The 16151-nt window shown below is 43.3% G+C and overlaps 1 protein-coding gene across 1 annotated transcript in view; it reads left to right on the top strand.

The window, feature by feature from the left end:
* The window catches only part of CHRM3 (cholinergic receptor muscarinic 3), a 256281-nt gene extending 241102 nt beyond the window's left edge, over window positions 1-15179 (top strand). The window contains exon 2 of the mRNA XM_052640671.1: window positions 12975-15179. Coding sequence (XP_052496631.1) covers window positions 12975-14766 — 1792 coding nt within the window. The 3' untranslated portion in view covers window positions 14767-15179. The remainder of the gene's footprint in view (window positions 1-12974) is intronic.
* Window positions 15180-16151: the final 972 nt, after the last annotated feature.

The raw sequence follows: 16151 nt of genomic DNA, 5'->3' as shown, positions 1-16151 counted from the left end.
TAATAGTCAAATGAAAATACATATATACACAGAGTGATATTTCAAATATTTAAAAACAAGGAATGGCACATGTGGCTGCCAGTCCAAGTGGTCACCTCATCGTGGCCACCTTGTCGGCATATTCCAGGGTCCCCAGTTCTGAGTGTGAGGATGAGGTGGGAGAGGCGGAGTCTCCCACTTACAAAACATCTGTTGATGGCAGTTGTATTAGATGTTCACCTGTTCTCTCACTTAATCTGCTCCACAGCCATGCAGCAGTACTATTATTACCTGAAATTCATTGCTCAGCCATGCCCAATTCTTTGTGACCCCATGGACTAACGCCAGGCTCCTCTGTCCATGGCATTTCCCAGGCAAGAATACTAAAGTGGGATGCAATTTACTATTGTTGTTATTCTTAATGTTCTTATGTGGAGACTGAGGATCTCAGAGCTTTTATCACTAACCAGAGGCAGTGAGCAAGGACTCAAACCCAGGCTGTCACCTTGCAGGAGTCCTAATGCCGTCAGGGTATGTGACAGGTGTGAAGGGTGTGAGGTCCAGAGTACATGCTCGGGCAGCAAAGAGGGATTACAATAATTGTGTATTATGTGATGCTGGTTTTGCCAGAGAACTCTGTGTTTGGACTGTGCTGACTGCCGGATGAACCTTGAAAGAGAGGGTGTGGTTACTGGGGAACCCGTCTCTCTTTCTCTGAGGTGGAAGAGGCTGACGTGTTCTGGACAATAGCCTGGTGGTCCAGGGGAGGCTCCTCTCTCCCAGCCTCACCTTCTCCCAGTTCACAAAGATGGATTCCACCAAGTCCTCTTTTCTGGGGTCAGTCCCAGCCAGATGCCACCATATCTAAGGTCACTTTGAGAATCCCAGAGTAGTTTCTCAGCACTCTCTACATCTGGAGCCCTGAGCCTGTTGCAGATACAATGTCTCCCTCTTCCTTCCTACCTCCTTCACATTCTCCAGGCATATCCCCTGAGCCCTTCTGTTCTTGTTCTTAGTTCGCCTGTCCAATAATTTTGTCAGTCTCAGTGACGATGCTGGGTGGAGGCAGTAGTTCTGGGTCTACTCTGGGAAAGAAATTATGCTGCATGTCAGAGTAAGAAGTCAAGTAGCAGAAGATGGAACCCCCAGTGCAGTGAGGGAGACAGGTTGAATCACTGTGTGCTGGGATGGCAGGATGTGCAGGGCATGCAGGACCACCGAGCGGTGGACTTGGCATAGGCTGGGCCATGTCTTCAGAAGGCTGTGTTCTGTTTTTAGTGCTTGGCAGCCTGGAGTTCATATTCCTCGTATTCACAAAATAGCCTCGCCTTTCTCCCTGTGTGGCAGGGATTTTGTTTAGTGGATGGTGTCTCCTAGTGGTTCCTGGACAACAAGAACTCTGTCCCCAGTGCAAGGCCTGCAGTAAGCCTTCGGACACACTGACTATCTGAAATAACAGTGGAAGAGCTGCATAAATGAATATGAGATGCATCCTGGTGGGGAGAGGTGGAGAGTGTGATTTCCAGAGAAAGGAAATGGGAGCTGATTCCGGAAGAGACTTGGAGCTTGCCAGGTGTGTAAGTGCCAGGACGTTTTCCAGATTTTCCTGGCAAACGGAACGTGGCAACATCTTCTGCATCTCTTTTGTCTCTTTATAGTAGAGTTTCTCAACTTCTGCACTACTGACCTCTCGGGCTGGATGATTCTGTATTGTAGGGACTTGTCCAGTGCATTGTAGGATGTTTATCAGCATCTCCTGGCCTCCACGCACCTTGTGCTGGTAACATGTTCTCCCCAAACTGTGACAAAAAAATGTCCCCAGATGTTGCCAAATAGGGCAGAAGTCACCCTGGTTTGAGGAATCAACCAACAAATGTTTTATGCTCAACAAACGCCAGCTCTTGTGAGCCTTGAGAAAAGCCAATCTATACAATCAAACAGTCGCAGAAAATTATTCAGTCTTAACCATTTTTTGAGAAACGTTCATGGACCCATCTGCCTGTCCCGAGTGCTTTCTACTATCCTATCCAATCCTCAAGCATGATAATCCTCATGTTATAGATGAGAAAGCAGGATCAGAGTGCTCAGGCAGCTTGCCTGCACGGCAGAATCAGTCTGTTTCTGGCCCTAAGGCACTGTTGCAGGACTCGTTACACTGTTCTCTACATGTCCTCTACTTCTGCTTTTTTGCAAACAGTCTTCTGTACATGGATGAATGAGGGGGTGGTAGTGCATACAGGCTGCAGTTTAAAAGGAAATCAGACGTATGGTCTGTGTTCAAATGCAAAACCAAATATCTCTGATAAATGTGGACCTTGAAAAAAAATCATAACTCCTCCAGTTTAATCCTGGGCTGTGTGCTGAGTTGCCTGGTCGTGTCCAACTCTCTGCAACCTCATGGACTGTAGCCCGCCAGGCTCCTCTGTCCATGGAATTCTCCAGGCAAGAATACTGCAGTGGGTTGCCATTCCCTTCTCCAGGAGATCTTCCCAACCCAGGGACTGAACCCAGGTCTCCCACATTGCAGGTGGATTCTCTACCAACTGAACCACCAGGGAAGCCCCAAAAGTAATCATTAGACATCAAAATCAAGCCAAAAGCACTTTCTTCCCAACTGTCCTTTCCAAATGTAAACCAAAATGTCAGAAATACTTAGCCCAAATGACTGTTTTCACTAAAAGATTTCCAATCAGAATTATTTCTACAATTATATTAGCTCTAATAGCATTACAGAAGCACAGTCTTTGAAATAAATAGCAATGAATTTGCAGAATGTTGAAACCCTACTGAATGTATCTGCAGTCATAAAGGTTTGCAGTGGAAACACATCCAGCAGAATGTGTTTTTCCCTCAGAAAAGGACCACATGGGGAGTGTGTGGACTCCAGTGGGCAAAGTGGGCTTACAGATATTTAAAAAGGACTTCTTCACCTATGTTTTCTCATTTCTTGTCTTATCTCTAGAAGTTCTAACAACAGAGATTTTAGGCTTGGGAGTACTGAGGCAGACGACCATTAGTCCCGCTTAAGCTTTCGTTTTTGAGGTAAAATCATGTTATTTTAGTAGCAATTGCTATGCCTAGGCAGTACTGATGCAAGCACTTTTCCAAGCATCCTTCATTTTTGTTGTCAAATTGAATAAAACCTATGAAACGCGGCAACCAAGGGAAGCAGCACGATGCATCCACTTTTTGGAAACAAGCTTTGTCCTTTTAAAATGAAATTCTGTTCCAGTTTTGGCTTCTGAGATGTTCTGTTTGCCCCAGGAGCGACTGCACCATATTAGGGCTCATCTGTCCTCCCTGCGGCTTGAAATGAATCACACGAGCTAAGTTCACAGAGTTTGATTCTGACTGTGCGCGTCTGAAAAGGTTGGATGCCCTTTAAAGACATGTTTGATTGCCGAGCGTGTGTTGATCCTGTTTGATATCCTCCACGGACTGCGTGACTGAACTAAGCTGAAGTTTCCCTGTCACCAGCCTGGGGAAACAGGCGGCGCTTTGGCGCCTGCAGGAGTGGTTGTTCTCCGAGTCAGCTCTGCCACCTAGTGGTCAGCGATGGCAGTTCCTGTGTGCGACCAAGTTCGCTTTGGGAAAAGTCATTTCAGTTGTTGAATACTGTGGTAATTGTGACAGAAAACAGAGACACACTCTTAGCAAAGAAACCAGTCCAAGAGAGACTCAAAACAAGCCCTGCAACATGATGTGTGCTGGATTCCAAATATGGAAGAAGCACTAAATATTTGGTCTTAAAGAAAAGCATGTTGTGAATTGCAAAGATATTTTTGGTTTCCTCTGTTCATGATGAACACAATAATAATAGTCGAACTCATTCAGACATATATTAAAAAGTAAGTTACACATTTGTTTCTGAGTTCAGGAGGTTTAAAAATTGAGAAGCCTCAGTCTTTTTTTCAGAATGAGCTGCCAGAATGGTTGGAGAAAATAAAGTTCGTCTCCTTGGAATCCATTATTTTAGAAGTCTTAAGGTTTATATTGGCCTTTTAGGATTCTCTAAGAACTTTCACATGTGTTTTCATATCAGATATTTAAACATGTATTTTTTTTTAATTTTTAAAAGTCATCTGTATATTTTACAGATGTTTAACCCCAAATATTTTTTATTCCACAAGTAGGGGGAAGGGAGGAAATTTCTTACGATTGTTCTTCACTCTCCCCTAAACTTAGTATTCTCAAATTGTTCTTTGATGTGTTCTCTTTCAGTCTTATTTTAAATTTAAATAAAAGATGTCAAATTATCCACTGCAGTGGTTTTCAAACATGGTTGATCATGACCCACAGTACAAAATACATTTCACCTCATGACTATGTATTGAATACGTGCTTGTGTGTGTGTGTGTATGTGTGTGTGCACATGCTAAACAGAGCTTCTGTGAAACAATACTTAGGTCATTATGTGGTTCGTGCTCTGTTATATCCTATTCAATTCTATTTATTTTCTTGTTTATTCTCATGCTGGCCCACTTAATATTATAACTCCTGACTTTTTTAAAAACTAAGTGAATCCATTCTGCTTGTGCTCCTAGATAGAATGTAGTGAAAATGATTTAGAAAAATATACACTCAGAGATGAAATCAAGAACCATCCTGTATGTACAGTTGGAACTAACCCACATGAAAGAACCGTCCTCCACCCAGAATCCAGGAGGGCTCTCGAAGGTGTTGGTCTCACCCACGGGCAGATTATGTTGTTTTACACTCCTTTGCCTGGGGTCTGGGGCCTGGACCACTTCAATAGCAACGCTCTAAATGTCCCAGGACCCCAGTTACCAGCTTCCACCTGAACAGGGCAGGAACCTGCCATAGATCCCAGAGGGGACTTAGAGCCTGCCCCCTGCCCACTTCTGCTCCTACTGGATGACCCTGTTTGCCCTTATACAGGCTGCACTCCTAGAATTCCTGCCTGGGACCACTTATAAAGTATTAAAGCAGTAGGCTTACAGGCATCTCTGGTCCCAACATCTGTTTATTCTTGAGCATTCAGAAGCAAAGTTTCCCTTAGCTCACCTCCTCTCCGACATAAGTCACTTCAGTGAGAATCAGCTCTGAACTCTCTTGACTCAAAATTTACTACCTATACAGCATATAAGCTGTTGAGTCAGGATGAGGAAGAGAGTATGGAGCATAGAAGTGATCATCTCTTCTCAGAAAAAGCACCTTAAACCAAAGACGTTAAGTCCAGGTTTATCATTGTTTTATTTGAGTCTCACCTAGAACCCCTGATTCTTAGAAAGTCACATGTTACTCATAAAATGATAGCTATACAGGAAGAAAGGGATTGGGTGACTGTGATATCTAATAAGGACTTTTATTAATATTTTTATTATACTCCTTATGAACTTTTGATCAGGTTTTTCTGATGTCAAACTGTACACCAGTAAGACATCCTCCCAGAGCAGAACGATCCCTTTTAGGAGATGAATCTGGAACAGAGTCCAGAGAGATCATAGAAAATGTCTTAGGTACAGGGACCTGAGTGAAAGTTGGGAAAAGATCTTTCTCATTTGCCTAATGTTTAGGCCTCTATACCATCCCTTAATGCTCAAAGATCGATGTGTCTGCAGCTCAGTAGACCTTATCTCTAAAACTCTGTCTTTACTAACAGTATTTAAAGATCAATGGACCGTATATACATGGATTTATTTCTGAGCTTTCTGAGCTTTTCTGGCTACATTAGTCTCCATTTAGGCCAGAAGAGGTGTATCTTGTTTTACTTCATTTTTTATAAATTGAAAGTTTGTAGCAACCATGCATCAATATGTCTATCAGAGTCATTTTTCCGATAGCGTTATTTTTCAACTGAGGTGTGCACGTTGATTTTTCAGGCATAGTGCTAGTACACACCGTATCTGAAATTTTAAGTGGTATTAGATATTGAATTAATCTTGAATTATAAAAAGAACAATTACCACTGTTAAGTATGCCAAATAATTCAGATCAAAGATCACGTAACAGTTCATGATTCACAGGCTTTCTAATGATGAGACAAAAAGCCCCTAATGCCTGGAACACGAGGGCAGGTATTTAACAAACACATTATAGATAGCTGGTCCAAACTGTAGGTGTCTTTCCTCAATTCTTGTTCCTTTTATATTCCGTATTCCAACAAAGCATAATTGGACTGGAATAGTATACAAGTTGTGGTGCTCCTGACAATTCACAGAAATGAATTGAAAGAGAGAATTGATCTCTGGCTGATTTCCAAAATTCCTACTTATATTCTTTACCATTGTATCAGATGAGCAAAATGAGTTGATATTGAATTTAAACATAATGTGTTACTTCCAGGGAGCAATTGGACATTGCCTAAAAATGATGTGCTTTTGAAAATTATTTTATCCATGTCCTGGGTCTCATCTAAGGTGTGAGTCCATGGAAGGCAGAGCCTTGACTTATTGAATTCAGTAGCACTGATCTTAATGACCTAAAGCTAGTAGTGGTCCAGTGAAAAGTGTTGATGTTGCACATGACTGTTATGTTAATAAAGACTCTTTCAAAGTGCAGCTGCCAGTAACCTTTCTCAGGCAGACCAGACAGCAAAGGAAGCGGTTAGCTTATATAACTGGCAAATTCAAAGTGGTGGGCTGACTTCAGGAATGGCTTGATCCAGGTTTGAAAGGCCATCATGATCAGACCACCTCTGTTCCCTCACATTCCTTCCCGTCTCTCTCCTTCAATATGTTTAGGTGCTTCACCAATTTTTTATGTGGGTATAAATAGTCAGCAGCACCCAAGAATCCCAAGGAACAGAGAATTACCCTCTTTCTTGCCAGCATCCCTATCAATTCCCCAAATGTATTCTTACTGCTCCTGTTTGCATGTTCTTCAGGCCCATAACGAAGGTAGAGGAATCCGAACCATGTGATTGATGCCCATCCAGAAATATGTTCTGTAGATGACAGGCCACTTCCTAAAGAAGGGCTGAAAGAAAGACAAATAATAGACATCCATTGCATGGTCTCGATAAAAAGCAAAAAAAGAGAAAGAAAGAAGACTGATATACTATCTTTTTTATATAAAAAGATATTACTGGGATTATTAGCCACAGTATTTATTTATAATAATATCAGCATGGCATAAGTGATGAAAATAGTTCTGCAAGATGTGATCAATTCCATATGACATGGGAGTGGAAACTTAGTATTTAAGGCATGTTAAAAGGTGCTGTAGAAAGTTACATGAGATTCAGAGCACACCAGTGACTGGAGTGAGGTGGGAGTAAGATGAAGCAAGGAATGTAAAATCAGCTGAACACACCCTCGCAGTGGACGAGGAGACATTTTTCTATATTTTTTATGCATGTGTTTTTGGCTGAGTGGGGTCTTTGTTGCTGCACTGGCTTTTCTCTGGCTGTGGCTAGCAGGGGCTGAAACTCTCCACTGTGGTACACAGGCTTCTCACTGCAGCGGTTTCTCGCTGTGGCGTGAGGGCTTCAGTAGATGTAGCATGTGGACTCAGTAGTTCCAGCTCCCAGGCTCTAGAGAACAGGCTCAGTAATCGTGGCGCACAGGCTTAGCTGCTCTGTGGCGTGTGGGATCTTCCCAGACCAGGGATCGAAGCCATATCTCCTGCATTGGCAGGCGGCTTCTTAACCACTGAACCGCCAGGGAAGCCCTGATGAGGGGGCTTAGCTGCTGTGTCCAGGAAGCTGTGGAGTGAAAGGTGGTGGGAATATAAAAGCTGTTCAGAGAGCACAGATCTTCCTCAACTTACGATAAGGATACTTCTGATGAACCCATTGTAAGCTGAAAATGTTGTTAAGTTGAAAATGCGTGTAATACACCTAACCTACCTAACACATAGCTTAGCCTAACCTACTTAGGGGGTTCTTTGGTGGCTCAGAGGTTAAAGCATCTGCCCACAATGCGGGAGACCCGGGTTCGATCCCTGGGTCCGATCCCTGGGTCAGGAAGATTCCCCTGGAGAAGAAAATGGCAACCCACTCCAGTATTCTTGCCTGGAGAATTCCATGGAGCCTGGCGGGCTACAGTCTACGGGGTCGCAAAGAGTCGGACACGACTGAGCGATTGCGCTTTCACTTCACTTTCAACCTACTTAGGACACTCACTCACATGAGCCTATAGTTGGACAAAAACATCTCATACAAAGCTTATTTTATAATGAAGTTGAATGGTTCATATTACTTACTGAATACTGTACTGCAAGTGAAAACCAGAATGGTTGTCTGGGTACAGAATGGTTGTTAGTATGTCAGTTGTTTATGCTCTTGATCGTGCGGCTGACAGACCTGTGGCTCTCCACCACTGCCTAGTATCATGAGAAAATCCCATAACTCATATCACTTACCTGGAGAAGACATCAAAATTCAAAGTATGATTTCTGCTGGAATGCATATCACTTTTATACCATTATAAAGTCAAATATCTGAGGGTTGTCTGTATATAAAAAATTAGCAAGGGTATGGTGTCTGAAAAAGAGAAATGGTGAGTAAGAGTGACAGAATAAAAACAATCCTTATCTGAACAAGTGTAGTGGAGGACTTTGGAGAAGCATCCTCAACCCCCTAATAGAAGAGTGGTCATTAATTTCTGAGGCAGGTCATTGAGCAAAGGTGTCTCACTAAAGACAAGGCTGATCTCATATATGTAGCTGTAGGTGGGGTGGAGGAGGTCCCAAGGCAAACACCTTTAGAACTATGCCAAATTGGGATCTGCATGGAGAAGGGAGAGCATATTGACTTTCCATATATGCACCTTGGAAAGTGAAAGCAGAAGTCGCTCAGTCGTGTCTGACTCTTTGTGACCCCATGGACTGTACAGTCCATGGAGTTCTCCAAGCCAGAATATTGGAGTGGGTATCTGTTCCCTTCTCCAGGGAATCTTCCCAACCCAGGGATCGAACCCAGGTCTCCCGCATTGCAGGCAGATTTCTTTACCAGCTGAGCTACCAGGGAATCCCTATATACCTTGGAAGAAATCATAAATGCTGTTGAGTACCCCAAACAGCATGTAGCCCTTCCTAAATATGGATATCCCTTTGAGAGGGAGCTAGAGATATAGATGAGCTGACAGCACCTAATAAAACTCAGAAAAGTAAAAGGAAATGAAGGAAAAAAAAAACCAAAATGCAGCAATTACCTGTCATTGGAAATTGACAATCTGCAGTGATTTTGGAGCCCCCGAAAATAAATTCTACTATTGCAAACGGTGCTGAAATGAATGCATCTAATTGTATTTATGAATGTAAAGGTGTGTGTGCTTGCATATGTCCAGTCATATATGCGTACACACGATACATATATACCACATATAGTCACTTTAAATAGTCTTCAATTAGACTTTAAAGAGATATATAATGAATTGCACCCAGTTAGGAGGGACAAGTTAGGAGCCTGGGGGGCTACAGTCCATGGGGTCACAAAGAGTCAGACACGACTGAGTACCTAAGCCCAACACAGTTATGTGGATGACCTGATGGTGAGGCAGAGGAACACCACAATTAAACAAAGAGAAAATAGGCTCAGATTACCTGGGGATGAATCTCTGTCCCTTTACCTTTACTCGTTAGCTTCTTAGACAAATTGCTTAACCATCTGGGTCTCAAGTTCCTGTTAAAAATGATGTTATTTTTAAAATTAAATAAGATACTGCATATGACAATTTGCAAAATGTGTACCATGTAGGAAGTGTCTAATAAATATTTCCTTCTATCATTTATTATTGCGTTAAGTTGAGCTCTTTGACCACCAAAGCAAAGTAAATTCAATGCAGCATGTACTATAAGCAAGCTCTGGTCTAAGTACTTTCAGTTCAGTTCAGTTCAGTCGCTCAGTTGTGTTCAACTCTTTGACCCCATGGACTGCAGCACTCCAGGCCTCCCTGCCCATCACCAGCTCTCAGAGTTTACTCAAACTCATGTCCATTGAGTCAGTAATGCCTTCCAACCCTCTCATCCTCTGTCGTCCCCTTCTCCTCCTGCCTTTAACCTTTCCAAGCATCAGTGTCTTTTCAAATGAGTCAGTTCTTTGCACTAGCTGGCCCAAGTATTGGAGTTTCAGCTTCAACATCGGTTCTTCCAATGAATATTCGAGACTGATTTCCTTTAGGATGGACTGGTTGGATCTCCTTGCAGTCCAAGGGACTCTCAAGAGTCTTCTCCAACACCACAGTCCAAAAGCATCAATTTTTTGGCATTCAGCTTTCTTTATAGTCCAACTCTCACATCCATACATCACTACTGGAAAAACCATAGCTTTGACTAGACAGACCTTTATTGGCAAAGTAATGTCCCTGCTTTTAAATAAGCTGTCTAGGTTGGTCATAACAGAGCAAGCATCTTTTAATTTCATGGCTGCAGTCACCATCTGCAGTGATTTTGGAGCCCAAAAAAATAAAGTCTGTCACTGTTTCCACTGTTTCCCCATCTATTTGCCATGAAGTAATGGGACCACATGCCATGATCTTAGTTTTCTGAATGTAGAGTTTTAAGTCAACTTTGATGAAAAAGAAACTCTCTTGACCAGTTACCATTGGATTCTAGGTTTAATTTATTCCATTACACAAAATGTTTCATTCTCATTTCTCAGGGAGGAAACTGGGACTCAAAGAGGTTAAATAATACCCAAGATCTCACCCTCAGGAAGTTTTGGAACTAAGCTTTGAATCTATGCGTTTGGGACTCCAGAATCTTCCTGCTACTCCTTAAGCTGTTTCCATAAGGCGTGCCATGAACTCCTCTGAGAGCTGCCCCTGCCTGCAGCATCTAAAGGCTTAATTTGGACTCTTACCGTTTGCATGCGTCAACATATTTACACTGTAAACGTTTACAGTTGAACACTTTTAACCAAGAGCCGCAACACAGTAGAACGTGGTCTCAATAGATTTTTGTTGTGATTCTCAAATGTTGAATTTTTGGTATGACACTCATTGAGGAATGATTCACTGAATAAAGTCCCCAAAGATTGGTGGTATAAGAATCCCAGAGTCAGCTGTGATGTGAAAGTACAAGCCTGAGGGTTCTAAGAGGATGAAACGGGTCTCAACCTAAGGCTTTTCCTGACAGTACAGAGGGTCTTACTAGAGATGTATTCATTATAACCATTCTTGGTCATTCATTTATTTATTTTGGTAACAAGTGATTGACAGAACCAATTGCAAAAAAAAAAAAAGTGATACAAATGAATGTATTTACAAAACAGAAACAGACTTACAGATTTTGAAAAAAAATTATGGTTTCCAAAGTGGAAATGTGGGTGGGGCAGGGATAAATTAGGAGTTTGAGATTAACATATATGTATGGCTGCTGCTGCTGCTGCAAAGTCGCTTCAGTCGTGTCCGACTCTGTGCGACCCCATAGACGGCAGCCCACCAGGCTCCCCCGTCCCTGGGATTCTCCAGGCAAGAACACTGGAGTGGGTTGCCATTTCCTTCTCCAAAGCATAAAAGTGAAAAGTGAAAGTGAAGCTGCTCAGTCATGTCCGACTCTTCATGATCCCATGAATGGCAGCCTACAGGCTCCTCCATCCATGGGATTTTCCAGGCAAGAGTACTGGAGTGGGTTGCCATTGCCTTCTCCAATATATGTAGTACTATATATAAAATAAACAATCAACAAGGATCTATTGTATATCAAACAGGGAACTCTACTCATATTCTATAATAACCTCTATGTGAAAAGAATCTGAAAAAGAATGAATATATGTGTATGCATAACTGAATCACTTTGCTATACACCTGAAAGTAACACAACATTGTAAATCAACTATAATATAAAATTAAAAAATAAAAAAGAACTGGGACTTCCCGCGTGGTCCAGTGGTTAAGACTCTGCTTGCAATGCAAGAGCTCCAGGTTGGATCCCTGATCAGGGAACTAGATCCCACAAGTCACAACTTTAAAAAAGATTCTGCAAGCTACAGCTGAAAAAGATCACATGTGCTGAAACTAAGACCCAGTGCTGCCAAATTAAAAAAAATTTTTTTTCAAAGAATTAATTTTAGTTTTGCAACTGTTTATTGCATATGGTACTAAATGCTTTTTCATAACTAGAGATAACGTATCTAAATACTAGAAATACTCAGAACTGGTTTGGTTCAGACTGTTAGGTTCAGAACAGTCTCGTCAGGGTTCTGCATATTATCAAGCAAAAGATAGCTGCCTAGTATACTGTTCCCAACCATTACAAAGAACCAGTACATTCCTTTTTTTAACTGTGTGTCAAAGAGAAAATATAAAGTGACGTGGCTATATGCTTACTTCCTCCCTTGCTGTTGTTGCTTATTCCACTGAGGCTTACATGGCTGGAACTGCCTTAGAGTTGCTTATGTCTAAAGCCTGGAATAGGTAAATGCCCATGTGGATAAAATGCAAATGAGTAAAAAAAAAATCAACTTCTCATGCAGCATGAGAATAAAGCGGTGCTGGATATCATAATTGCATCTACCATATTTCCCCTACTTTTCAAAATATGAGAAGGAAGGAAGTTTTGTTTGATAGCGCCATCATGTGGAAGTATTTGTGGTCTGTAGAAATGTGGAAAATGTGGAGAAAAAACACAAAGCTCAGTGCGTGCCACCAGCTAATTGTGCTACCTCGAACAAATCAATCTGTGCCTGCCCTGTGCTCCTCACCTTGATTTAATTTATTTGTTTTTATCAAAATAAAGTTGACAGCTCATGATCTTTAAAATGAGAGAATGAACCTGATGTGCAGGTTGTCTCAGGTTCATGTTAATAGGGCGCCCCTGGTGGCTCAGAATATAGACTCAGCCTGCAGTGCAGGAGACCCAGGTTTCATCCCTGGGTCCAGAAGATCCCCTGGAGAAGGAAATGGCAACCCACTCCAGTATGCTTGCCTGGAGAATCCCATGGACAGAGGAGCCTGGCGGGCTACAGTCCTTGGGGGCACACACATCATCCAATGATATGTCTTCCCTGTCTTTTAGAGGATGCAATGCAGAAAACAAATCCAGTGAGGGCAGTAATGGTCCTGACTCCATCTTTTCTCTTTTCTCCCCAGACTATGTCAGAGAGTCACCATGACCTTGCACAATAACAATACAACCTCACCCTTGTTTCTGAACATCAGCTCTTCCTGGATTCATGGCCCTTCGGATACAGGGCTGCCCCCAGGAACGGTTACTCACTTTGGCAGCTACAACATTTCTCGGGCAGCTGGGAATCTCTCCTCTCCAAATGGCACCACCAGTGACCCTCTCGGAGGTCACACCATCTGGCAGGTGGTCTTCATTGCATTCTTAACGGGCATCCTGGCCTTAGTGACCATCATTGGCAACATCCTGGTGATAGTGGCATTCAAGGTCAACAAGCAGCTGAAGACAGTCAACAACTACTTCCTCTTAAGTCTGGCCTGTGCAGACCTTATTATTGGGGTCATTTCGATGAATCTGTTTACTACCTACATCATCATGAACCGATGGGCGTTAGGGAACCTGGCCTGTGACCTCTGGCTATCCATTGACTACGTGGCTAGCAATGCCTCCGTCATGAACCTTCTGGTCATCAGCTTTGACAGATACTTTTCCATCACAAGGCCACTCACGTACCGAGCCAAACGAACAACAAAGCGAGCTGGTGTGATGATAGGTTTGGCTTGGGTCATCTCCTTCATCCTTTGGGCTCCCGCCATCTTGTTCTGGCAATACTTTGTTGGGAAGAGAACTGTGCCTCCGGGGGAGTGTTTCATCCAGTTCCTCAGTGAGCCCACCATCACCTTCGGTACGGCCATCGCTGCCTTTTATATGCCTGTCACCATCATGACTATTTTATACTGGAGGATCTATAAGGAAACTGAAAAACGTACCAAAGAACTTGCTGGGCTACAAGCCTCTGGAACAGAGGCCGAGGTGGAGAACTTTGTCCACCCCACGGGCAGTTCTCGAAGCTGCAGCAGCTATGAGCTCCAGCAGCAGAGCATGAAACGCTCAGCCAGGAGGAAGTATGGACGCTGCCACTTCTGGTTCACGACCAAGAGCTGGAAGCCAAGTGCTGAGCAGATGGACCAAGACCACAGCAGCAGTGACAGCTGGAATAACAACGATGCTGCCGCCTCCCTGGAGAACTCCGCCTCCTCCGACGAGGAGGACATTGGCTCAGAGACCAGAGCCATCTACTCCATCGTGCTCAAGCTCCCAGGCCACAGCACCATCCTCAACTCCACCAAACTACCTTCATCAGACAACCTGCAGGTGCCGGAGGAGGAGCTGGGGACGGTGGGCTTGGAGAGGAAACCCAGCAAACTTCAGGCCCAGCAGAGCATGGATGATGGAGGCAGCTTTCAGAAAAGCTTCTCCAAGCTTCCCATCCAGTTAGAGTCTGCCGTGGACACAGCCAAGGCCTCTGATGTCAGCTCCTCAGTGGGGAAGACCACGGCCACTCTACCTCTGTCCTTCAAGGAAGCTACACTGGCCAAGAGGTTTGCTCTGAAGACCAGAAGCCAGATCACTAAGCGGAAACGGATGTCCCTCATCAAGGAGAAGAAAGCGGCCCAGACCCTCAGTGCCATCCTGCTTGCCTTCATCATCACCTGGACCCCCTACAATATCATGGTTCTGGTGAACACCTTTTGTGACAGCTGCATCCCCAAAACCTATTGGAATCTGGGCTACTGGCTGTGCTACATCAACAGCACCGTGAACCCCGTGTGCTATGCGCTGTGCAACAAAACATTCAGAAACACTTTCAAGATGCTGCTGTTGTGTCAGTGTGACAAGAGGAAGAGACGCAAGCAGCAGTACCAGCAGAGACAGTCGGTCATTTTCCACAAGCGGGTGCCTGAGCAGGCCTTGTAGAATGGGGTGCGTTCAATAGCCGTCACCAGACGCACACATCAACCCACAAACCTTAGGAGGGAGTAAGGCGAGGGTGGGGGTCATCTCTGGCACTGATAAACATGTTTTTATCACCCAGACGTGAAAGAAGCTGCCTGTTTCCCGGTCCATGAAATAAACCCATTTTAATATCAAAAGTCAAATACCTGTTCAGCCAAAAATAAGTAAGCTTATTACTGAATATGAAGGAATTTATTCTGAAATAGACTTTGGTTTTTCTTAAAGAGAAGGAAATAATTTTTTTCGTAGCAACTACACACCCAGATTGGTCTGCCTGGGTCTTTTAATTCCCATTAGCTCTGGAATCCCTGTGAGCATAACTAAATGGCCCAGTTGTCACATGCTCTCCAAGGATCCCCAAAGTGTCCATCGGATCCCACGTGGAACACATCAGGCTAGTGAACCCATGGTTCTGAAATTCTTTCATACGTTGCAAAACAGCACCTCCTTGTCCCAGTAGAGCTCCCTGTCTTCTCATCGGTGTGTCATGAAACTCTCTTTGTGGACTTCATTCTTGCAAAGTACTGTTTTGTGCAGTTCAAGTTTCGTACAAATAAAAGATATATAAGTATATATGTATATATATGTGTGTGTGTGTGTGTGTGTGTGTGTATGTGTGTGAATTCCACACACACACACATAATGTATATAATATAATGGGAATTAATGAACTGGCAAATTACTCCGGCAATAGATGCTTTCAGTAGTTTGGTGATTAAAGTTTCTCTAGGATCCTAACACGTCAAAGTGAAATAAACCCAGTAGTGTTTTGGAAACCAGGGCTGTTTTCCTGGAGAACAGGCAGCAGACAGCAGCCAGGCTCTCTGGGCTGATCTGTGTAGGACAGTCAGCCTAGTGAGTCAGATCAGCACCATGGTCTGACCAGATTCTGAGTAAGTTGTCGCCTTTGTTGACACCCTCAACAAAGCTAAATCAAATGGGGACCCCCTCTGTGCCCAACGAATGAGTCACATCAGTGGGTTTGAATTTAATGGTCCAAATCTGAATGTTTCCAACCAAAACCTTTGCTATCTTACCTGCTTAAAACTTAATAACAGTGTCACATTTGAATTTCATGCACAACATTATCTGGGGCAAAGCAGAAGAGACCTTGTGAGGGCGAGAGAGGAACACAGGATTTGATTTTTTGCTACTCAGCATCTTTAAATGCGAAAGGGCTTAAACCTCTAGTCACTTTGCTGTGACCAATGCTTTCTGGTGTTCATTGTGTGACCTTCACCCAGAATAGGTGGGGGTTGGCAAGTCCCAAATCCTCGGGAGAAAGTATTACACTCTGAAAAGTATTGCTGCAAACTGATTTCTTTAGCACACTTCTAAAAAGTGGT

The sequence above is a fragment of the Budorcas taxicolor genome, chromosome 5 (assembly GCF_023091745.1).
Source record: "Budorcas taxicolor isolate Tak-1 chromosome 5, Takin1.1, whole genome shotgun sequence".
Taxonomy (NCBI): Eukaryota; Metazoa; Chordata; class Mammalia; order Artiodactyla; family Bovidae; genus Budorcas; species Budorcas taxicolor.
This window is presented reverse-complemented; position numbering and strand designations above follow the sequence as displayed.